This window comes from Marmota flaviventris, chromosome 3 (genome assembly GCF_047511675.1).
Source record: "Marmota flaviventris isolate mMarFla1 chromosome 3, mMarFla1.hap1, whole genome shotgun sequence".
In the NCBI taxonomy this organism is placed as follows: Eukaryota; Metazoa; Chordata; class Mammalia; order Rodentia; family Sciuridae; genus Marmota; species Marmota flaviventris.
Window position 1 is genome coordinate 75,907,224 of NC_092500.1, and position 26,457 is coordinate 75,933,680.

The 26,457-nt window shown below is 35.3% G+C and overlaps 1 protein-coding gene and 1 long non-coding RNA gene across 2 annotated transcripts in view; one reads left to right on the plus strand and one right to left on the minus strand.

The window, feature by feature from the left end:
* The window catches only part of Slc2a13 (solute carrier family 2 member 13), a 336,133-nt gene extending 330,614 nt beyond the window's left edge, over positions 1-5,519 (plus strand). Inside the window, exon 10 of the mRNA XM_027934245.2 lies at positions 613-5,519. Within this exon, the coding sequence (XP_027790046.2) occupies positions 613-839 (227 nt within the window). The 3' untranslated portion in view covers positions 840-5,519. The remainder of the gene's footprint in view (positions 1-612) is intronic.
* On the minus strand, positions 1,727-24,912 carry LOC139705205 (uncharacterized). Its single transcript, XR_011707098.1, has 3 exons — positions 24,842-24,912; positions 6,143-6,374; positions 1,727-1,824 (listed from the first exon to the last, which is right to left on the minus strand). It is a non-coding gene; the product is annotated as an uncharacterized lncRNA (long non-coding RNA).
* Positions 24,913-26,457: the final 1,545 nt, after the last annotated feature.

Genomic DNA, 26,457 nt, shown 5'->3' on the forward strand with positions numbered 1-26,457 from the left:
CATCTTTGGGTTATATTTTAAAGATAGAGCCAACAGGATTTCCTAACAGATTGAATGTTGGGTAGGAGAATAAAAGAAATGTCAAGAATGACTCCCAGACTTGTGGCACGAGAAACCAGAAGGATGGAGTTGCCTGTGTGCTCCACTGAGGCATAATTTAGCAATGTCATTATTGTGTTTGGTTCTGGAAATCAACATAAGAAAGAAATTTCCCCCATCTCAAAGTGCCTCTAGTCTTGTAGACAAGATTTAGATATACATATGCACATAATTATAATACTTCTTGGTTTTTTGTCATATAATACTTGTCAGCATAGTGCTATGGAAGAATATGGGAAGGAGTAATTCCCTCTAGTAACGAACAGGAGGAAAGGCTTCAAAGCAGAAATTACAGCTGAGCCTGGTCTATTCTTATTATTCTTGAGTTTGGCATTAAATGTTGCATTATATTCATAGAGTCAGAACAATTTGAGTAAACCAGGTTAGCAGGTTTTTAGTCCCATTTCCTACCGTGCTTATACATGATTGACTAGGGAGAGAAATGTCAAAATTGAGTACTCTTCTGACTTAAGCCTACATATATATATTCATACATATTATTTACCATTGCAGGAGCTTTCTTCCTCTATGCTGGATTTGCAGCTGTGGGACTTCTTTTCATCTATGGCTGTCTTCCTGAAACCAAAGGGAAAAAATTAGAGGAAATTGAATCACTTTTTGACAACAGGCTATGTACATGTGGCGATTCAGATTCTGATGAAGGAAGATATATTGAATACATTCGAGTAAAGGGAAGTAACTATCATCTTTCTGACAATGATGCTTCGGATGTGGAATAGTTACCAGTTGCTGATACCTTTAGTTATTTAAACAAGTGTTGGGGAGAACAGCAATTGGTGACCTCACTGCCCTGCTTTTAATCTGATTCTTTCCACAGTCTCATCCTGAATGACTTCCTATTCTAGAATACTTGATTAGGAGGTAAATGCAACCCTTATGACTTTTTTTTTTTAATAAGCAAAAATTTTAGAAAAAAATTTACAGAGATTTTAATCTACTAATTCTTCAGCTTATATTAATTCTTTAATCTAATAATTCCTTCCTGAGATAGTGTAAAATAATATTGTACCCAGTGACTTCAGTGGCCCCTTTTCCCCTAAGACCATATATAATTATTAGTGACAATAGAGTCAATGATAATATAGCCAAATTACATAAATACACTTTTAAAGAATTCTTTGAAATGGTCCAATAGTGTTTTATGTCAAAACATAGCCTATTGACCCTAAATTTTCTTAATGAGTAGTGGCTTATCTGTGATCCGTTATTAGAAAGTAAATTTTTTTTAAAGTTTCATCAACAGATTCAAAAGTGTGTCTTAGGAGGGCACAGCTGTCCTTATCTCTTTTGGATACCACATTTTGATTTCTCTCTCCAGATAATGCAAATTCTTCAGAGACTGACTCTACACAGGATCTTTTGAACATATCAAAAGCAGGTCTTTTTAGGGGTTATTTTCATACTTTTTTTTTTTTGCTTTAGTGATATTTGCACAGATAAGCTAGCAAGTTTTGATAAGTATATTTTATTGTCAAAGAAAGAAAGAAAAGATTTTTATAGATCCCTAATTCATAAGTCACTTAAGAATGCAACTATAAATGCAAATAGTGCCAGATCTTTAACTGTATTTCAGGGTCAGTTTTTGTTCATGCCAAACTCACATCTTCACTCATTGGTTCTGAATCCACTCTTTTGTGCCTTCATTGGTGTTATATAAATAGCTGCTAGCAGACTATTTTTCCCTTTCTTTTAATCCAGTAATTTCTGAAATGAGAGGAAGGAAATCAGTGGCAGAAATAGTCCTGCTGTTATTGATGTTTCTTTAATTAAAATCATGGGACTTATTTTTTTAACTTTTTATTAACTCTTCCTAAGTGATCACATTTAATTGTAATTGTCTTTTTCTTAACTCCATAAACTAGTTTTTATTTTGCCATCTTTTCACATTTTTTCGGACAATTTTCCAAAAATACCAAGATATATAGATTTGGCTCTATGTGAGTGTATGTGTGGAGATGTGTGTGTGTTTGTTAATGCTTGGTTTGATTTTCCTTCTTGTCTAAAAATTGAGATTTTTTTTTATTGGAACAAATTAATGGTTCTAATATATCACATGTTGAAATGTTGACTACTGCATTTCTATAATGTCTTTTCAAAGTGTTCATTAGTTTCTGTGTTCATTCATCACTGAACTCTAAATTCTTACCCTTCCATCAATAAATATTTAATACATACAAAATCACTTGCTTACAAAATCGCTTGCTGATTTCACTAAAAACATGAATGAATCTTCTGTGGCCAGTTAGGAATGCCATCAGTTTGATGCATTGTAATAGTACATTTAATAAGGTACTATATCTTAAGTGAAAAGCTGGCTTTTGATAAATTCAGTCTTCAGTTGCCATGACAATTGTCAAACTGAGAATTTAGACAAGGAAGTTCACTCTAAGTCACCAGAAGTACTTAAGCAGTTACTTTGGTGCCCTAAAAATCCTTCAACAAGAAAATTTTCTCCATTTGGTCCTTTCATATTATTAAAAAAACATGATTTTTAGAGAACAGTGTTTCCTTGAATTAGGAGCTTTAGCGATTGATTTCTAAGGGAATATCAATATTGATTTTTCCCCAGAAAAGCAGATAATTTAATAGGGAAATGTATTATTTTATTAACATGGGATAATAAGAAATGTCTTATCTGTGTAAAATATTATACAGGTAAAGTGAAAATAAGCTACTATGTGATACAATCAATATTATGGGGAGAAAAACAGTAAAGTTTTCTCTTTAAAATTTTATTTTTCAGATTTGTTCAATATTGCCTCAGTTCTTCTCTTATTGCATATATAGCCTTAATTATAAACTTATACTCAGCTGGGCTGATGCACAGTAACTTTATTAAAGAAGCAACTAGACTCTTGCTTTTTCTTACCATGGCCTGTTCTCCCTGAAAAGAAAATGATGTTTTCAACTTTATATCCATAAATGACATAATACCAGGGAAAATCAGCCACAGTTCTCCTGTCCAATTTCCTTCAGCTCCTCCTTTAAAGGACTATTTGTTATTTATGTAATGATAATAATATTCCATATCTTTGAAGACAGAGAGATATAGTATAAGAATTATTTATAACTTTTTAAAAAAATAATAACTCCTTGAAAAGGAATCTTACACAGTTAGGGTATTTTAGATTTGGTGAACATTTATAATACATTAAAACTAAAATATATGAATTTTGCAAGTTTTTTTTAATATTATCACCTTTTAAGTTTTCAGTGCCTTTGGCTACCACTATCAACTTGAAAGCATCCCATTTGAAATATAATCAAATATATATTTTGTAGGACAATTTACATAATGTTATTTGACCTACCTATTAAATCACAGATTAAGCATCATGGTTTCAATTGAAATTATTTATAGTAATCCTCCTAATATGCTGCAAATTCAACAGAGGTATGTGATGGTTTAGGAAAATATAATGAAGAAGGTCATAATCACTGATGAGGCTAGGTAGAGAGCTGTTCTGCATTAAAATTTAAAATATTTTTGTCCATATATAGGCCTGAATGTGATATCAAAAAAGATATTAATATCTTTCTTCAAGGTAAACATACCTATTAATTTTTATTATTGCACCTAACTTAGTCAATGATTTAAAACATGATTGTTTTTAATATATATATTTATAGATGGAAAAAAAATTTCCATTTGTGCTTTTGTTCCCAGCCTAAGCATTAGTAAGTTCCTTAATAGAAAATTGTCTGAGAATACCTCTAAAGTCTTTTCATAACTTAATTTTACTACTGAACTAGATTTTAGTACATATCTAAATATTACTTTGTACATTATTCACACTAAAATGAGAAATTAGTTCAAGCAAAAAATTTATAAATTTCTTACTATAACTTCAGTATCTGTTAGGAAAAACACAAGTTGGCAACTTTACCCTTTTGGTTTTCAATAAAAATTAAAATGTATTATAATCACAGACCCAGGGGCTAGGGGGAGAGTATGATATTTTAGAAAATACTATCCATATGTAATCTTAAAAATCTCACATCTCAATTACACTAATATAGTTCACTTCTACAGTGGGGAGTTTGCAGGATTGTTGTGATTTGATTTTTATCAGCACAATAATTAAGTATTATTATGTTATCAAATTTTACTATTTTCAAAGTTATAGCAAATTATACTAAATACCTGACTTTTATTCTGGTGTGGTAAATTTTCAATTATAAATTCAGACCTTTTCACTTATTAGTAATAAAATAATTAAACATAACCAGGCTAAGAAAAGAGAATTTATAGTGTATGTTTTATAGCAAACTATTAAATTATGGGTAAAATTTACAGCTGACATAGATGCTACCTATAAAAAAGATTCATAATTATTCTCTGGATTAATTTTAGTGTCCTTTATTCTGTCACTTTCTATAAATTTTTTAGCCTCATGTATAGTATTGTTAAGCTAATTTGATGAAGTGGTTCAGATTGTAGCAGTATATAAACTGTTGGTACATTCATTTCTTCTAGGTGAGCAATACTGCTGCTATTGTCTAGAAACAGCAATCATTTAAAAATGCCAAACAGCTAACTGCTAACAACTCTTTCTTGTATATCATCTCTCTTTAGAGAAGGAAATTTTTGTATGCCAAGTGTTGATGTTCGAAAGTACATGAAAAGGTATTTTATCCTCATAACTTGCTTGTGAGTGTAAAACAACATAATTCCTATAAATCTTTTGTGTGTATAAAATACAGTCTGTTGTACTTGAATAATTTGGTCTACAGAATTTCAAATACCTTCATTTAAAAGGAAGTCACATTTTTGTTTTAGACAGTTCATGTGTTTGATTTTGTCATATCAATATAAATGAGAAAAAGAAATGGACTGTGCAGCTAACTAGTACTTAAAATCACAACAGTACTTTGTGCAGTTTTAAGACGTTAGTAAATTTAACATTATTCCATTTCATTTAAAGATCAAAAAAGATCAGACTTTAACTCTGGCCAAAGTAGAAATTTATGTTCTACATGTCGAAATTGTTTCCTAGCAGCTTTTGGACTGTATCTCACATGATGTTATAGTATCTTTTATTTGTAATAAATGTTCAGATTTCTCTTTAGAAGCTCTAATGTACATCTAGATAAAAAACAGTTTTATGCTTTTAAAAATGTATGTATTTCAAACTGTATATTTTAATTTGAGTGCATGTTACATAGTGTTACTTCATATGTCTTGGCAAATTCAATATATTTATTCTCACATGTGACATGGGATATCCATGAAAAATTATGAATATGTATTATTTCCTTAAATCATCCTAACCTATGTTGTATCAAAAGTATTGTATATTTTATGGAGATTTAGTGCTATACATGTATATGTTTTTTAAGTTATTTTATTGAAGTTCAATCTTTACATAAAATTTAAATCTTTTTTTAAAAAAAATGTCAGTGCCACAACTGTAATGAAAATAATCCAATAAACTTTAAAATAATTCATTACTCATAATTCCCTTGTACTTTTTTCTATACTTCTCTTCCTTGGATTTTAGTATACAGGTTACAATATTTAAAGCAGTCTACTTCTATATATTAATGCAGTTCTATCTATTTTAATATTTCTTTCAATTGAAAGAAACTGAAAAATATTTATTTAAATAAAAAAATGTTTAATATTTTAGATAATTCAGTTGCCTTCAGAAATTTTTTTTGGTTGTCACTTTGTGAAAATGAAAACAAAATATCTGCTGAATGGTCAGCTGAATAGGTCCTTCTGGAACTCTTTTGCTTTCCATTGCTCTTCTGTCTTAATCATAGCTTTTATTAGCAAAGAAATACATGCTTGATATGGGCAGTCACCAGACCCATCTCCTTAGTTAGTTAGATGAGTGTTACTCTAAGCATGACTATAAAAATAACCCAAAGAGATCAATCATCTCAAGACACTTGGCATACAGTCATTTAGGGGCTTCTATGCTTTTGCTTCTAACCAAAGAGTTTAATGTCAGCAGTAAAGAAAAATCCTATGGTCAAAATTACTCTTGCAAATGCCACACATAAATTGTCCACTTACCTGAACAAGGACACCTAAATAGAACACATCTAGTTAGTGGTCAGAAAATCCTCATTTAATTGTCCAGTCTTATGGTATACATGGTGTTATCCTTTTCTGCTTCTAAAGCTTAAATTCAGAACATTTTTGTGACTTGCTCAAGATCACACAATAGGAACTGATGTAAATTTCTCTTTGGTTGCTATTCCAGCCACTGTTGGAGTAGATTATTTGGAATATCATCATATCACACCTAGGCATACAGATTAAAAAACAGACAAAAAAGAATCCTTGCATCATAATTTAAAGAGTATCCAGAAAAATAAACAAATACCTCAATTTAACCAGAACTACAGAACAAATCCTGGAGACCCTTGACTTCATGATCCTCTTAAAATGTGAGGCAATAACATAGAACATTGTTTGAGAGGTCAGATTGAATTCAAATTGTCTAGATTTCAATACCAGCTATTCCACTGCCCGGTAGCCTAAATTACTAATCTTAGTTAATCTTTGCCTCACTTTCATTGTCTACAGAACAGAGATGAAGTTAGTATTACTACACAGTTGTAAAGGGTCTGTCAACCATGTAAAGCACGTAGAGCAGCAGCATATAGTAAGGGATAGATAACAGCTGGCTCTTCTTAGTTTCATCATACATGTTCTATCTCTGACCCTGCTGCTAACAGCATGATGTTCAAAACACAGGCAATTTGCTTACCAAGTCCCTTCCTGGAAACAACTACTACAGTCTTGACATATAGCATCCCTGCTGACCAGAATTCTTTGAGCTGATCTAGCCTAATTGTCCCCCTTCTTTTTTCCACTTTTTTTCCATAAGCATGCTCAAAGGCACAGCTAATGAAAACCACAGGATTCCCAAATTCTTTCTAAGAAGAAATATAAGGTATAAAGGAAACAAAGGAAAAAGAGACTATAGCTTTAAACTGAAAGCCACATGCTAAAGTTCCTCATACCTTTTGTGCTAAAGTAAGTTTTGTTCCCAGGCCAGTCATTTCTAAGTTTCTGGGATCTTAAAGTTACTGCAGATTCACTTATTTACAAAAATTGTCCTGTACTATACACAAACATATGTTTTCAGAATAGAATAAGCAAAGGGAGATGTTTTCAGAAACCTAATAGGGAATATTCCAATTGTTATCTTATTGATCAGGTAATAGAGATGAATGACATCCACCTAAAGATCCTGAGATCAGCCATCACAACAAAAGCTGTCCTGTGATCACCAGACTGATACCCCACCCACATTTCCATGACCACTGCTCACAAAATTTCCTTTAAAAAAAGAGCCCTAGACCACAAAAGTATGTCTGTCTCAATCTTGAGGTATTCTGTACTTTTCTCCCTTGAATACATATTCCTTGCTTTTCTGAATAAATCTGTGCCTCTATCTGATGTGCCTTGAAATTCTATTCTGCAAGAATCGCAGCTTCTAGGACAGGAGTCCCCTGTGTTTCTCCTTTGCTAGCAAGCAATACAACTTTTTTCCTTTTTCTCAAAACCATGTTCTCCTTATTGGATTGGCATCGAGAACAAGGACTGAACTTACTGCAAAAAGTTTGGTACCCCAATTGGAACACAAGAGCAGCCCCTGTTTCAACTTTCTTGGGCAGACTAGCTCTCCAAAGAACCCCAATTCCATGCTAAGGATGCAAGGTGCTGACAAACTTGTTAAGAGCCAACAGTAGGAGAGTTAGGAGATAGATAAGTTTACTTCTGAACCAGAGGTGCTATTCCTGTGAGTAAAGGGAGGGACTGAAGGACCATCCTAGCAGCTGCCAAAGCTCCTTTTGCTTTGGGGAACTCCTGCCTTCTCTCCCTGAATGGTAAAGGTTGCTCCATCATGGTCTACACTGAGAAAAAGGAAACTGAATTCAGTAAAGTTGTGACACTGTTGGCCATTTGATAAGTCACCCAGTGTGCAAGCCAAGACCCTTGATTCCACACATCTGGTCCCTTTTTATGGGGACGTGTGGTACCACTCATGTGGGAGTCATGGTTAAGTGGGACTCAAGAACCTCAGGATACTTACTCCCTTCTGATCTGTTGTAGGTTCTAGACTGTTTGTTGGCCTTGAGTTTGAGAACTTGTTGTCTTGTGTTTTTGCCTATATCTGTTACTGCCCCTTTTAAGACATGGCCAATAATTCACTAATCCTATAGGTAGTCTCTTGAGAAAGATCTTGGCTGGAACTTAAATGTTCCTGTCTGTTGGCCATGGTTTTGGGGCTCTTTGGTAGTGTCTGTTTCTTTTTTGTACAGTCTTTCAATTGAAGTTGGTCTGTCAGAGGTAAAGTTGAAGGGCCACTTATAGGTATAAGCCTATCTAATATAAAGTTTTACTCCAACTATCTGGCTTTCAAATAGCTTTCTGGATTAGTATACAATCTTGCAGTTAGAATTGATCTGTCAAAGAAAGGGAAAGTAAGTGGAAGAAATCTATACACATAGGTCTATTTTAAAGGTTCCCATCTGTCAGTCCTGGTTGATGATCCTCTCTCATCTGTTTTGGTTTTTTTGTATCTGTTACTGGCCCAGTGGTCTCCTGAGCAAATAGATCTTGGCTGAATGAGCAACCTATAGGTATAAGCCTAAAACGATTTACTATAACACAGTCTAGCCTTTGAAAGGTTTTTCTGGATTATTACACAATCTTGACATTGAAGGTTTCTGTCAGGGTTAAAGGATATGAAATAGATTCTGTATGTACAGGCAATTATGTAGTTGCATAAGGAGTCTGAACTGTCAAGGACTAAGTTGAAGGTGCCAAAAGGCAATGCAAAGATATCAGGGGTCAAAAAGATTTAAATCTTTTAAACCCAGTGCTGGCACTCCCAGATCTGTTTTTCAGCCTGGCCCCGGGCAGCCACAGATCATCTCACTGTGGTCAAGGACACTAGCCCTAAACTGGGGGGAAAAAAATCCCCAAAAAGCTGCCTGGGCTATAGAAAAATGGCCAAAGGGAACCTGGCCTTTACCCTGCCTTCCAGCCCCTTCTGCCCATGAAAGTGGAAGCTGCTGGCCACAAAGAATGTAGCAGTAGGTTTCAGCACTGTTAGTTTATGATGAGGGGACAGGTATAGTCTCCCCTTTTTAAGATCTGACAGGACACCTCATTTGGCCAGGGGACATCCATCACTGGAGCAAAGAAGTTCTTGCTATAACAGTATCCTATCAGATAATTAAATATGCGGAGAAACTGGCAAGGTAAACAACTATACCCAGAGCAGAAAAAGACTGAGGCCAACATGTGTTCTGTAGGCAGCCTCTACAAAAGGATCTTCAAGGAAGCCTAAAGAAAAGAATGGAAAGGGCCTCCTCCATTGCATATCAATATGCCTAGTATGAGAAAAAGGTTCAAAAGCAGACTATGGGTACAAATGACAGTGCTGACCTCACTTAAAGTTGATGGCATCTTGATAATGATAAGGAAGACAGACCAGGCTCAAAAATATCTTGTGCTCCAACCCCTTGAATGTCACCTGGGAGAGAAAAGACACAGTTTTTGTACATGCTAGATTGTCTTATCCTTCTTCAGGGATGAAATTTGTTGTGTAAATACAAACACAGATAACATTCATAAGGTTGTTTGAAAATATGAATTTAAGAAAAAGGTCTGAAACTAAAAAGAGATAAAAGAAAGTTATAGGTTTGGAAATATTTTAGTACAGAAAATTAGAAGGTAAAAGAAATGTTTCAGGATGAGAAAACATTTTTGTCTGGTGAAGTAATAGTCTTCTGCTAGAGCCCAAGATGAAAGGGGACAAAACTAAGGATGTAAAGAAGTTGTAACTGTTTAAGGAAGTCACAGAAGGTTTGCAGAAGGTAAATCTGAAAAAGTTTGTGTTTGTGATAAAATTGGCTATAATTAGCACAGTCAGTTAAAGTTATTTGAAATTGAAAGTACTGATATGAAGCAAAGTCTGAAACATTGGTCTTCTCTTATCAAAATAATTTTCTTGTATTTGTTAGGTTTTATGACTTGGGGAAACTAAGTCTTAAAGGAATTAGGATTTGCACATGTTTTTAAGTCTTAAATGATTACTTTGTACCTGGTTAAACAAACAACTGTTATTCAGGTTATAACAATATAGTTGATACCCCAGATATATGTGACTAAGTATACATATGCATCTGAGGACTATATCTGTATAAGCTTTGTCTAAGTATTATATAAAAGTTTATGAAATGAGAATTTATGTAAGTTTACTGGCAAGATTATCAATAAGTGCTTTCATACACTGTATCTGACAGAAGAGCCACAATGTCTGTCATTTAAAGACTTGTCTTTTATCTGTTTGCTTTGACTAAGTCAATTTCTTTTTTTTTTAATTTTTTTTATTGGTTGTTCAAAACATTACAAAGATCTTGACATATCATATTTCATACATTAGATTCAAGTGGGTTATGAACTCCCGTTTTTACCCCAAATACAGATTGCAGAATTACATCGGTTACACATCCACATTTTTACATAATGCCATATTAGTAACTGTTGTATTCTGCTACCTTTCCTATCCTCTACTATCCCCCCTCCCCTCCCCTCCCATCTTCTCTCTCTACCCCATCTACTGTAATTCATTTCTCTCCTTGTTTTTTTTTTCCCATTCCCCTCACAACCTCTTATATGTAATTTTGTATAACAATGAGGGTCTCCTTCCATTTCCATGCAATTTCCCTTTTCTCTCCATTTCCCTCCCACCTCATGTCTCTGTTTAATGTTAATCTTTTCCTCCTGCTCTTCCTCCCTGCTCTGTTCTTAGTTGCTCTCATTATATCAAAGAAGACATTTGGCATTTGTTCTTTAGGGATTGGCTAGCTTCACTTAGCATAATCTGCTCTAATGCCATCCATTTCCCTGCAAATTCCATGATTTTGTCATTTTCTAGTGCAGAGTAATACTCCATTGTGTATAAATGCCACATTTTTTTATCTATTCATCTATTGAAGGGCATCTCGGTTGGTTCCACAGTCTAGCTATTGTGAATTGTGCTGCTATGAAAATCGATGTGGCAGTATCCCTGTAGTACGCTCTTTTAAGGTCTTCAGGGAATAGTCCAAGAAGGGCAATAGCTGGGTCAAATGTGGTTTCATTCCCAGCTTTCCCAGGAATCTCCATACTGCTTTCCAAATTGGCCGCACCAATTTGCAGTCCCACCAGCAATGTACAAGAGTACACTTTTCCCCACATCCTCGCCAGCACTTGTTGTTGTTTGACTTCATAATGGCTGCCAATCTTACTGGAGTGAGATGGTATCTTAGGGTGGTTTTGATTTGCATTTCTCTGACTGCTAGAGATGGTGAGCATTTTTTCATTTACTTGTTGATTAATTGTATGTCTTCCTCTGAGAAGTGTCTGTTCAGGTCCTTGGCCCATTTGTTGATTGGGTTATTTGTTATCTTATTGTTTAATTTTTTGAGTTCTTTGTATACTCTGGATATTAGGGCTCTATCAGAAGTGTGAGGAGTAAAAATTTGTTCCCAGGATGTAGGCTCCCTATTTACCTCTATTATTGTTTCTCTTGCTGAGAAAAAACTTTTTAGTTTAAGTAAATCCCATTTGTTGATTCTTGTTATTAACTCTTGTGCTATGGGTGTCCTATTAAGGAATTTGGAGCCCGACCCCACAATATATAGATCAGAGCCAACTTTTTCTTCTATCAGACGCAGAGTCTCTGATTTGATATCAAGCTCCTTGATCCATTTTGAGTTAACTTTTGTGCATGGTGAGAGAAAGGGATTCAGTTTCATTTTATTGCATATGGATTTCCAGTTTTCCCAGCACCATTTGTTGAAGATGCTATCCTTCCTCCATTGCATGCTTTTAGCACCTTTATTGAATATAAGATAGTTGTAACTTTGTGGATTAGTCTCTGTGTCCTCTATTCTGTACCATTGGTCCACCCGCCTGTTTTGGTACCAGTACCATGCTGTTTTTGTTACTATTGCTCTGTAGTATAGTTTGAAATCTGGTATCGCTATGCCGCCTGATTCACACTTCCTGCTTAGCATTGTTTTTGCTATTCTGGGTCTTTTATTTTTCCATATGAATTTCATGATTGCTTTCTCTATTTCTACACGAAATGCCATTGGGATTTTGATTGGCATTGCATTAAACCTATAGAGAACTTTTGGTAATATCGCCATTTTGATGATGTTAGTTCTGCCTATCCATGAACGGTATATTTTTCCATCTTCTAAGATCTTCTTCTATTTCTCTCTCTAGGGTTCTGTAGTTTTCATTGTATAGATCTTTCACCTCTTTTGTTAGGTTGATTCCCAAGTATTCTATTTTTTTTTTTTTTTGAGGGTATTGTGAATGGGGTGTTTTTCCTCATTTCTGTTTCAGAAGTTTTGTTGCTGATATACAGGAATGCCTTTGATTTATGCGTGTTGATTTTATATCCTGCCACTTTGCTGAATTCATTTATTAGCTCTAATAGTTTCTTTGTAGACCCTTTTGGGTCTTCTAGGTATAGAATCATGTCATCAGCAAATAGTGATAATTTAAATTCTTCTTTTCCTATTTTTATGCCTTTAATTTCTTTCATCTGTCTAATTGCTCTGGCCAGTGTTTCGAGAACTATATTGAATAGAAGTGGTGAGAGAGGGCATCCCTGTCTTGTTCCAGATTTTAGAGGGAATGCCTTCAATTTTTCTCCATTCAGAATGATGCTAGCCTGAGGCTTAGCATAGATAGCTTTTACAATGTTGAGGTAAGTTCCTGTTAAGCCTAGTTTTTCTAATGTTTTGAACATAAAGGGATGCTGTACTTTGTCGAATGCTTTTTCTGCGTCTATCAAGATGATCATATGGTTCTTATCTTTGAGTCTATTGATGTGGTGAATAACATTTATTGATTTCCATATATTGAACCATCCTTGCATCCCAGGGATGAATCCTATTTGATCATGGTGCACAATTTTTTTGATGTGTTTTTGTATCCGATTCACCAGAATTTTATTGAGGATTTTTGCATCTAGGTTCATTAGAGATATTGGTCTGTAGTTTTCTTTCTTTGAGGTGTCTTTGTCTGGTTTCAGAATCAGGGTGATGTTGGCCTCATAGAATGAATTTGGAAGAGCTCCCTCTTTTTCTATTTCCTGAAATAACTTGAAAAGTATTGGTATTAATTCTTCTTTAAAGGTTTTGTAAAACTCCGCTGTATACCCATCCGGTCCTGGGCTTTTCTTGGTTGGTAGTCTTTTGATTGCTTCTTCTATTTCATCCATTGATATTGGTCTGTTCAAATTGTGTGTATCCTCCTGACTCAGTCTGGGCAAATCATATGACTTAAGAAATTTATCGATGTCTTCACTATCTTCTATTTTATTGGAATATAGGTTTTCAAAATAATTTCTAATTGTCTTCTGTATTTCTGTAGCATCTGTTTTGATATTGCCTTTTTCATCCCGTATGTTAGTAATTTGAGTTCTCTCTCTACTCTTCTTCGTTAGCATGGCTAAGGGTCTGTCGATCTTATTTATTTTTTCGAAGAACCAACTTTTAGTTTTGTCAATTTTTTAAATAGTTTCTTTTGTTTCAATTTTGTTGATTTCCACTCTGATTTTAATTATTTCTTGCCTTCTGCTACATTTGCTGTTGTTTTGCTCTTCCTTTTCTAGGGCTTTGAGATGAAGTGTGAGCTCATTTATTTGTTGGTTTTTTTTCTTTTTTTGAGGAATAACCTCCAGGCGATGAATTTCCCTCTTAAAACTGCTTTCATTGTGTCCCATAGATTCCGATATGTTGTGTCTGTATTTTCATTTATCTCTAAGAATTTTTTTATTTCCTCCTTTATGTCTTCTGTAACCCATTGATCATTCAGTAACATATTGTTCATTTTCCATGTGATGTAGGATTTTTCCTTCCTTCTTTTATCATTGATTTCCAGTTTCATTCCATTATGATCAGATAAAATGCATGGTATTATCTACCCCCTTTATATTTACTGAGGGTTGCCCTATGGCATAATATATGGTCTATTTTTGAGAAGGATCCATGTTCTACTGAGAAAAAAGTATATCCACTTGATGATGGCTGATATATTCTATTTATGTCACTTAAGTCTAGGTTATTGATTGTGATATTGAGTTCTATAGTTTCTTTATTCACCTTTTGTTTGGAGGATCTGTCCAATGGTGAGAGAGGTGTGTTGAAGTCACCCATAATTATTGTGTTGTGGTCTATTTGATTCTTGAACTTGAGGAGAGTTTGTTTTATGAACGTCGCAGCACCCTTATTTGGTGCATAAATATTGATAATTGTTATGTCTTGTTGGTGAATGGTTCCTTTTAACAGTATATAATGTCCTTCCTTATCCCTTTTGATTAACTTAGTCTTGAAGACGATTTTATTCTATATGAGGATGGCCACCCCTGCTTGCTTACGAGGACCGTGTGCGTGGTATATTTTTTCCCAACCTTTCACCTTCAGCCTGTGTATGTCTTTTCCAATCAGATGTATCTCCTGGAGGCAGCATATTGTTATATTTGTTTTTTTAATCCATTTTACCAGCCTATGTTGCTTTATTGGAGAGTTTAAGCCATTAACGTTTAGAGTTACTATTGATATATGGTTTTGTACTTCCAGCCATGTTTGATTATTTATCTTTTTTTTTAAATTTAGTTTGTTTCTCCATGATTAGCTTTCCCCCCACCCTCTGTCTCTACTGAGGTACTTCCCACTGTTGGTTTTGGTTATTGTTTTTCATTTCTTCCTCGTGTAGTGTTTTGCTCAAGATGCTTTGCAGTGCTGGTTTTCTGGCTGCAAATTCTTTTAACTTTTGTTTATCATGAAAGATTTTTATTTCGTTGTCGTACCTGAAGCTTAATTTCGCTGGATACAAAATTCTTGGTTGGCATCCATTGTCTTTTAGTCTTTGAAATATGTTGTTCCAGGATCTTCTCGCTTTCAGCGTCTGTGATGAAAAATCCGTTGTTAACCTTATTGGTTTACCCCTGAATGTAATCTGCCTCCTTTCTCTTGTAGCTTTTAATATTTTCTCTTTGTTCTGTATATTGGATATCTTCATAACAATGTGTCTTGGCATTGGTCTACTGTGATTTTGTATGCTTGGTGTCCTGTATGCATCGACAATTTGTATATCCGTTTCCTTTTTTATTCCTGGAAAGTTTTCTATAATTATTTCATTCAGCAGGTTGCTCATTCCCTTGGTTTGAACCTCTATACCTTCCTCTATCCCGATGACTCTTAAGTTTGTTTTTTTTATGTTATCCCATATCTCTTGGATGTTTTTCTCATGATTTTTTACCAGCCTTTCTGAGTTGGCTAGACTCTTTTCAAGATGATATATTTTGTCTTCATTATCTGACGTTCTGGCTTCTACTTGCTCCACTCTGTTAGTGATACTCTCATTTGAGTTTTAAATTTGGTTTATAGTTTCCTGAATTTCTAGAATTATTGTTTGATTTTTTTTATAATCTCTATCTCCTGATAAAAATGCTTATTTGCTTCTTTTATCTGTTTATGTAATTCATTTTCAATGTGTTCTTTCACTGTTTGAATTTGCTGTCTCATATTCCATCTGTCTAAGGTATTCCTTGAGTTCTTTATTTGGCCATTTTTCTGATGCCTCTAGGTCCTCCTGAATATTTAGGCTGTCCTGCATTGTTTGTACTCCTTTTCTTCCTTGCTTTTTCATGCTGCTCATGTTACTTCTTGTTCTGTTTGACTGCTGAGTTACTTTTTACTCCTATAAATTTATTTGATGCTTGGGAGGAAAGGTATTAGAATGGAAGGGAAGAAGTCACTAAAGAGAATGAGAGTAAGCAGGTAGAATTCAAGGAAGGGGGAATAAGGAAATTGAAAAGAAATGAAAAGACAAAAGAAAAAAATAGAAAATAAAAAAAGAAAAAAAAATTTATTTTTAAAAAAAAATTTAAAAAATTAAAATTAAAATTAAAAAAATAATAAAAAATATTTAAAAAAATTTTTAAAAAACTAAAAAAATGAAAATGAAAAAAAAAAACAAAAAATTAATAAATGCAGTCTTACAGTTTGATTAACTTTTCTTCCAGTAGGTGGAGCTGTTCCCGCCGAGCCAAGCTTCTCCTCTCAATACGCGGGAACCAATCACTGTGCAGCAGCTCCTCCTCCCAGACTGGGCGGGTCTCCAATCCTGAGTGCCTAGGGCCTTCTCTTGTGTCTAGTCACTTCCCCACTTTTCCTCTAGCCAGGCCCCGCTCACCAGTGACGCTCACCACAATTCTGGCTACACGCCAGGTCTGCAGCTCCCAGGAGCCCTATTTTCTTGAATGACTGGGCACACTCTCCCCGTTTGTCATTCCCTCAGACCCTAAGTTTGTGACTATCTGACTATCGCGCTCACGGGAGAGCTGGGAGGGGCCCTTAAGGTTTCCCCACTGTGTGGAGAGGAAGGGCTAGGGGGTTACACACCTGTCGCCTCCGGTTATCTCCTCCGCTGCATTCTGGTGACGTCAGTTCTCTGCCATGGTGGTATCCCATGCAAATGGCGACAGTTCCTTCCCTTTGCCGGGTGACCAATGCAATGGGTGGGTCCTGACTGGCTCTCCCAAGCCCCGTCTCAATCCTGTGGCCACTGCCTATGAAGGCTCAGTTGGTATTAATCTCCGCAGGTTCAGAAGGGCCGACCAGTTGTTTCAGCGGGATCGTTTAGTGCTGAGTCACAGCGGTTTGTCTGCGAGACGCAGACGAACGGGAGCTTGAATTTCAGTCAATTTCTTATCATTAACACTGTTTCCTAAATGTATAAGAGATTTAAGGCTATCCTTAAATCCTTAAGGCTATCCTTAAATGATTTTGATAACCCATACAGACCTCTGATTATTGAAATTGGAACTTAAATATATTTTTGGAAAGTAATAAGGAGAACCTTATCTGCTTAAAGATGGTGTTGTAAAACATGGAAGCATTTTGCTACTTTTTCCACAAATAGAAAATTAAAAGCTCTTAGCCTTTGTTTGATTGATGTTTTAGATTTAATGTTGTATCATGTTGTTTGTCAAGAGCCAAGCCATACCTGAGATAAGACTCTGCCTCCCACCTTACTCTATGTTAGAATGCCTCCAAAATAGGCTAGACTTCAGCTAATTTAGAGTCATGTTCAAAAGACTGAATTTTGTTGTAAAAATTACTGTGATCTCAAAATAAACAGGGAATAGTTCTCCCATTTTAAGACTGTTGAAACTGACCTGTAGGATGCTTAAAACCCTGCAAAATCTTGCTGAGCAAAGTCAAGAAAGTAAAAGAGCAGCCAACATTTTGACCCTTGCCCTCTAAGATCAGCCAGGACCCAGAGAATGAATGACAGGACCCCTCCCCCTCGCAACTTCAGTTGATTCACCCAATCTGCTGATCAAGGAGATCAAGAGGACTCTATAGAAGAGGAAGCCAATCAGTGCACAATTCTGCCAAGAAGAGGATCACTGGAGAAGGAAATGTCTCTTATGCTTCCAAAAGAATCCACATATGGTCAGCCAGACCCTAAACCATCCTGGCAGATGGCACAACTGGTAGAGGAGAGCTAAAGAAGCAAAAAAGCTTCACACATGTCCCTATGAATGACCTCTGAGGAATCTCAGCTGACTCTTGAGTAGACAGGAACAAGGTCAGTTTTGACCAACTTGGTCCTAAATAGCTGGAAGGGGAGTATAGCCTAAGGCACAGTCCTATATGCACATTTAAAAGGAAAAACAATATTTTGTTTTGTTTTTTTAATGTAACTTAAGATATCATCCCTATCAAAAGCAAGTAAAGATAGAGGCTATAGAAGAAGGGTCCTTGTGTGGGAATGCCTAATAATAACAATCACAAAGGACTCCAGAGTCAAATTTACTTGAGCCTGATCTCATAGACCTACAAATATTCCTTGCTCCTACTTTGATAAACTTGATCTTTTTTTCATTGATGTGATTATGAGTTACTTTCTTCATGGTTTTCGGAGACTGACTGAAATATGAAATACTTAATGCTTTTGTGCTAATTGTTTACATAAAGTAATAATTTGCTGTCTTGTTTATTATGTCTTAGCATGATCTGTTCCCTATATATGCCTTGTCCAGTCACCTTCCATCTGCCACTATGAACTGCTCTCATTCTGAATACCCTTAAACTGTTCAGACCCCACCTGATAGAGAACAAGGCCTTTGGGTTACTTCCCCTAACTCTACCATCTTAGGAAGCAGCTTGGAGATGTCATTGGATTTTTCCATAAAAATGGAATGTAGAAACTGACAATGGGGATATGCTTTGAATATAGCCCTTGCTGCTCTGCAACTGCAACTTATTTTTTTAAGAGAGAGAGAGAGAATTTTTTTTTAATATTTATTTTTTAGTTTTCGGCAGACACAACATCTTTGTTTGTGTGGTGCTGAGGATTGAACCCAGGCCGCACGCAAGGCGAGCGCGCTACAGCTTGAGCCACATCCCTAGCCCCTGCAACTTATTTTTTTAAATGGACATGTTTCTTTCTCTTCCTCTCTCCCTGCTCCTCTCTGATCTCTACTCCTCCCTAATCTCAAGGAAAACAGGATTACTTTTCTTCTCCATTGTAGGCCAATTTATCTGTCCATGAGTACATAACTACTATAGGAAAGAAATACTCTGGACTTTGGGGATGATACCAGAAGATTTCAGGAATGATAACTCCCAATTTAACAAGTGAATTACAACTCCAACAGAGAATACATGGAATGTCGCCACCGGATCACCTCTTTAAGTTCCCCTATTCCTACTGATGGACAGAATCACAGCTTCTGGAACAGGAGTCCCCTGTGTTTTTTCTTTGCTAGAAAAGCAATAAACCTTTTTTTTCCTTTTTCCTAAAAAACAAACAAACAAAAAAAAAAAAAAACTTTTCTGCAACATTTATAAAAGACAGTGATGTTTGAAATCCTCTCCCAATAAAAACAGTGACATTAATCTTTCACTAATTAACTATATCAAAATTAAGCTCATATTATAAATGCTATGAAAGCAATATGAAATATTGAGCATTTTTGCCTTTATTGTACACCTAGAAAAACTAATTTCAGATGATTAGTGTGCAGGAAGATTTTATACATAAAAGAAAAATCTGGTGTGCTTTACTTCTGGATACTAAACTCACAAACATACATGCATTTTTTAAAACAGACATGTTTCTCTTCCTCTCTCCCTGCTCCTCTCTGATCTCTACTCTGATCTCTACTACAGCATTTCTCTCTAAGTTTGGTCCTCAGACTAGTAGTATGAGATCTCCTGTGAGTTTGTTACAAATGCAAATCCTTGGTTCTCACCTTACTGACTAGGATAGAGCATACGAAACTATTTTCAGCAGCTCTCCAGGTGATTTGTAAACTCAAAAATAACTAAGAAACCACTATATCATAAGTTTAGAACCACCACTTGGAAAAGAAATTAGATTTATTCTTTAAAATGCTGAACTCACACAGTAAGTAAACAAAGTGACTTAACTGCACATTAGTCTATATATAAATAGTCTCATTATAAATAGTCTCATTTCCAACTCAAGGACTTAGCACAGGATGTTCCCTATCCCTCGTATGCTTATTGTTCTATTCTTTATGTATCTACTTCTTTCTAGTCAATCTAGGCATCAGCTGAAAGCCCTTCCAGAGCCTGACTTATCTGTAATGTTATCATGCCCTGCTGTTAATATATTATCATGTTTCATTCATACTATCACTATATGAAGATTAGTACTTTTCATATTTTTTGTCTGTTTCTCTCTAGGATATATACTACATAAGAATTGGGAACTTGTTTTATTCCCTATTGACTCCCCAATATCTCATACAGCATGCCATATATTATATGCCCATATTTGGAAAAAAAAACAAAATGAATGGATGCACAGATCTCTGGTGCTCCAGCAAATGAACAGTGGACATATTTAACAGGCTGGAAAAAAAATTGATTAAAACAGCAACATGGTCCCACACCAATATTAAAAACCATGCTTTGTAAATGAACCTGGGCATAGCACAGCTGCTTTTTTGATCAAACAGTAAATTCCCTATAGTATATATGAATCCACATGTATTCATGAAAACATTATTTAAATTTGTTTCTTATTAAATAAGTAGAAACCTAATATAAAAAATCATTAAATAAGATTGGGTAAAATTTGTGTTTTCTAGTTACTCTATTTCTAAATTTTCTGTCTAGAATAACATACTTATTATGTGCCACAAGCTTTATATACATGATTTCTTTCTATCCTCACAAAAGCTATCAAAAATGCTGTTTTGAATTGGGAAATTATTGAGTCAGAGGAAGTAAAGTCACATATATTCAGTACCATTTAGATCCAAGTCAGTTTGGGATAATTTTTACCACTGTTCTTTATTGTTGTTTCTTTACAAGGAATGTTACCAAGGAACACTTGAATAAATCCTCTACCTGAAAATACTGGTACTGTTTTTCGCTAGAATGGTCACTGATTATGGAATCAGGAACTAAACCATTAACTATTGGATAAAACTGATATTATAATTTGGAGCCAAATGCAATTGGTTTGTGAATTATAGCTAAAGCCTGAAATGATCAGTAACTTCCAAGAAAATGCCCAAATTTACTAGTATGGATAGGCAGCACACAGATGTGAGTGGTGGGAGCATAAGTTTAAGGCCTACTATGTTGAACCTCACATTCTTTCTGTTATAAAGCAATTTACCTGCAGCCCTCCTGACGTATGTTACTTACGTTGCATTCCTCAACAAACCACCTGTTATGTGCAAAAGAAACTCAGGCCCAAAAGGATCCTCCCTACCAAAAAGAGGAACACAAGTTATCCCCAAATGGGGGACTTCTAGAACCTTTTCACAGGCCAGATTCCAGAACTAATAGTGAAGATTAGTACCTAACCATAAAATCTGTAAAAACAAGTTCCAGTTAGAACCAGCATGAGCCAAAGTGACCCAGAGTTGCCTTGGATCTTTAGCATGTCAAATCACTCCTCCTTGGGCTAAGACAATGGGGACTTGAAAGTCTGAGGCAATCCTGCTGTCAGTCAAAATTTAAGAGGTGAACCTAGGCACACTCTTCTTGTTTTAGTCAGCTTTTTCACTGATGTGACTAAAAGACCTGACAAGAACAATGGCAGAAGAGGAAATTTTTATTTGAGGGATCATAGTTTCATAGATCTCAATCGACAGCAGGTTCTATTCTTTGGGGCTTGAGGTGAGGCAGATCATGACAGAAGAGTGTGATGGAGAGAAGCAGCTCATATGATGATAAGAAAACAGAAAGAGACTCAATTTACCAGATATAAAATATATACCCCAATGTATACCACGTGCCTTCAGTATATACCCTACCTGCCTTCAGCCTCTACCCAGTTAATCCCATCAGAGGATTAAGTCACTGATTGGGTTAAGCCTCTTATAATTCAATCATTTCTCTCTAAACCTTCTTGCACTGTCTTACACAAGATTTTTGAGGATACTTCCCTTGACAATGTCCCCCTTTTCCTTTTATCTATCTCTTCTAATAAACTAATATCTGCTACTCCAAGAGACATGTCTGAAATTTTTCTAGTGTTATTTTAAGAACTGTCAACCAAGGACCAGTGTAGCTGCCTTAGCTCTGCAGCAGGCCCTTGCTCTGAAGTTTGCTGTTTCTAAAATTAATATAACCAGTCTAGCTTGCTTTTGATTAGTGTTAGGGTAATATTTATCCATCCCTTTTACTTTCAATATATATTTCTAAAATGGGATTCTTGAAAACAGTCTTTTTGATCCACTCTAACAATATCCTTTAGTCTATGTACTTAGACCATTAACAACTGAGGTGATAAAATATCTACACATTTGTTACTATGTTCTATTTGTTGCCCTAGTTCTTTTTCTTTTTATTTTCCACTTATATTTTCTGATTCCATTTTCTCTCCTACTCTATCAATGGTACCTCTTTTATGACTGTTTTTCCTGGTTGTTCCAGAGTTTTCAATGTGCACATACAAGTAATCCACGTCTACTTTGAAATAATACAGGACCTTTCATGAGTAATACAAGTACCTTTTAGTAAGACATTCCTTATTCTCCCCCATCCCTTGTACCACTGCTATCATTCATTTCACTTTTACATGAGCTGTAATGCCTAAGTACATGGTTGCTATTATTTTAAACTACTATTTGTTAGATCATTTAATAATAATGTTTTTTAACTTACCTTCACTCGTTCCAAATCTAGCTTTTCCTTTTTTTAATACAGATCTGTTTCTTTTTGTATTATTTTCCTTCATAGAGGGAGAAGTTCAACATTTTTTGCAAAGCAGGTCTACTGGAAACAGATTCCTTCAATTTCTGTTTGATAAAGTCTTTACTTCTTCATTTTTGAAGCTCAATTTCTCAGGATATAGAATTTTAGGTGGTAGGTTTAAATATTTCACTTCATTCTTTTAATGTTTATATGATTTCAGAGAAGCCTGATGTAATTCTTATCTTTGTTTCTCTATAAGTGTTCTTCCCTTTGGCTCTCAAGGTTTTTTTATCTGTAACTTTTTATAGTTTGAATATGATATACATAGATGTATTTTATTTTGTTTGCATTTATCCTGGTTGGTGTTATCTGAGATTTCCAGATCTGTGGGTTTTTGTTTTGTTTTTTTACATTAATTTAGGGAAATTCCCAGTCATTATTTCTTCATTTTTTTTCCTTCTTTTCTTTCTTCTCCTTCTGATGTCCCCATTTTGTGGAGATTTTTAAAAAAAGATTCAATTGTTGTCCTGCCTTCTAACATGTTTTCTTGAAGTTGCCTTTCCTATACAGCTTCATCACATGCTGAGAGCAGAAACTGCTCCCAAACCCTAGGACCAGCAGGACCTGTGAAATAGAACTTCAACTTGCATATACATTTCTCTGGAAAGTATAGGACCCCATAGCCTGAGCAAAATTGCTATGTGTATGCATACCAACTTGACTTGGCTCTCAAATTTGTTTCTTCCCTATATGACCCTGGAGCTATTACATAAACAGGTAAGACAATTCTCTGGACTAGCTGTCTTCCTGGTCTAGCCAAACCAAGAATAAATTCCTTTAATCACACCTATTAATTAAATTCTTGAGGTGGTAGGTGGCTGAATCTGGTCTATTAAGAACCCTAGAGTCAGGCCTTTTGGCCAAGGACCCTGATGGCTTTATGAATGCATCATCCTTTTGGAGTTGTCCTACAATTCTTGGACATTCTATTCAATTTTGCTCAATCTTTTTTCTCTTTGTTATGGAAGTTTCTATTGGGATATTCTCAAGCTCAGATATTCTTACCTGAGCTGTGCCCACTCTACTAATAAGCCCACCAAAGGCATTCTTCATTTCCGTTAACTGTGTTAACTCTAGCAGTTAAGATTCATTCTTAGAACTTCCATCTCTTAACTTACATCACCCATTCCTTCTTGCAGTTTGTTTACTTTTTCCATTATATCCATTAGCATATTAATCATAGTTGTTTTAATTCCCAATCTAATAATTTCAACATTTCTGTCATATATAAATCTGGTTCTGATGCTTGCTCTGTCTCTTCAACTTCTGTCTTCTGCCTTTTAGTAAGCCTTGGAATTTTTGGTTGAAAGCCAGATATCAGATGTAGATTAAAAAAAAAAAACAACTCTAGGCCTTTAGTGATAAGGTGATAAGGTATGATAAGGAGAGGGAAGGGAAGCATTCTATAGTTAAATGATTAGGTCCAGTCTTTTAGGGAACATGTGCTCCTTTTATTGAGAACTTCCCAAATGTTCCTTGTTTTTTTTTTCTCCACCTAGGTAAGACAGGACACCTCATGGGGTCTGGGGTTATATATTTCCATTCTCCCAAGTGGGAAAATAGAGCAGGCTAGAGTTACTGCAGGTAGGTGCTGATAAAACACAATAGACTAGGCTCTGGTAAAACTGTTTCTCTTGAGGGCAAGCCTTGTTTAAAAGAATGTTCACTCATATTTCAAAATGATTATTTTCCCTTCCCCTTCTAGAAACAATAGGGGAAAGGGATAATAACCATTTTGAAATATGACAGAACATTCTAGAAGCAAAAAGAGGAAGGGAAAATCCCCCCACCCTCTGGTTTCACTGTAAACCTTGTAGAGTTGATAAAGCATATTGAAGTGAAATTCAAAAAAGTCTGGGGAAGGGGAAGAAGGAGCCAGACTTGGCTGTAACTGGCCCTCCCCTATGGAGTTTTTAACTCTCCAAATTGTCCACACTACGCTACTAATGATTCATCAGTTAGTTTAGGTTTTCCTACTCAGGCACTGGTTCCCTTAGAGGTTGCTGTTCTGGGTTTCTGCTACAGTGAATTATTGTTCCTTATATCTGCCTGTTTCAATTTTGGGGGCAACAATTTGTCCTAAGGCCTTACTTCTCATACAGAAGAGTTATTGATTTTCAGTTTGTTCAACTTTTTCCTTATTAGTCTAGGGTGCCTTCCAAGCTCTTCCATTCCAACACTGGAAACAAATAAGCTTTCTCAACTCTGAGAGATACAATTTGAAATCTCTGGCTGAGGTGAAACAGAACCTATTTCCACAATTTAATGTAAACAGCACCTATTTACACAACTTTTCCTACCAGCAAGAATCACTGGACAAATAACCAGAAGACACTGCTATCTTATCTAAGGTGTTCAAGGGTGCAGAAGTCTCTGAGCTCTATGATAGAAGTACCTTCAGAAACAAAAACTAAAAATAGAAAAAAAATCTTACCTTTATTGCTGAAGTTCAATAATCACATGCACCTCAGATACAGCATCAATCTCCAGGATATATAAAAAACTTAACACCAAAAAAACCCCAAATAACTCAATTAATAAGTGGACTAAAGAACTAAACAGATACTTCTCAAAAGATGATATACAATCAATCAACAAATATATTTAAAAATGTTCAACATCTCTAGCAATTAGAGAAATGCAAATCTAAGATTTCATCTCCCTCCAGTCAGAATGGCAATTATTAAGAACAAACAACAATAAGTATTGGTGAGGATGAGGGGGAAAAGGCACATTCACACATTGCTGGTGGCACGGCAAATTGGTGAAACCACTCTGGAAAGCAATATGGAGATTCCTTAAAAAATCTGGAATGGAACCACCATTTGACCCAGGTATCCCACTCCTTGGTCTATACCCAAAGAACTTAAAATTCGCATCCTACAGTGTTGGAGCCACATCAATGTATATAGCAGCTCAATTCACAATAGGCAAATTGTGGAATCAATCTAGATGCCCTTCAGTAGAAGAATGGATAAAGAAACTATGGTATATACACTATGGAATATTACTCAGCATTGAAAGAGTATAAAATTATGGCATTTGCAGGTAAATAGATGGAGTTGAAGAATATCATGCTAAGTGAGGTAAGCCAATCCCAATAAACCAAAGGCCAAATGTTCTCTCAGATAAGTGGGTGCTAATCTATAATGGGAGGAGGGGGCATGGAAAGAATGGAGGAACTTTGAATTGGGCAAAGGGTTGGGGTGGGGGCACAGGGATAGGTAAGATGGTGGAATGAGACAGATGTCATTACCCTAGTACACGTATATTGCACAATTGGTACAACTCTGCATCATATACAACCAGGGAAATGAAAAGCTGTGCTCCATTTATGTACAATGGAATAAAATGCATTTTGCTGTCATGTAGAACTAATTAGAAAAAATAAAAATAATAAAATGGAAAAACAGCTAGAAAATAAAATAGAAACCAAAACTAAAATATTACCTTTATTGCTGAAGTTCAATAATCATAAACCTTTCATTGTTATTGTTTTTCTTTTGGTGCTAGAGATTGAACCCAGGGCCTCATGTATGCTAAACACATGTTCTACCACTGAGCTATACTCTCAGTTTCTAATCATAAAGGTATCAGCAGGGCGATCTTCAAGTTGAAGATTTTGTAGTTCATTTATCAGCACACTTAATAAGCCTAACATAGGTGTATCTGGCAATTGCATGACATTTCCTTCCCTCAAAGAAAATGATGTTTTAACTATACAAAGGAACCTAAGAGAGTGTCCTCTTTACAAAAGCTATCCAGTTTAGCATAAATCAGGAAATATTAATAGTCACTGTACTGACTGTCACCTCTACACCCCTCTATATCCCAAGTCCTGTGAAACAAATCATATGATAAAATTCTCTTTGAGCAATAATATTGATCATCTTCAGGAAAATGGAGATAATTCTAATATTTTAGATATTATTATTAGATAATAATATTATTATTAGATAATTCTAATATTCTCAAATGATGATCAGGCTGACTGAAATCTAATGATATGCTTATAGGTTCCTAGAACTATGGTAGGTCCTACACAAACTA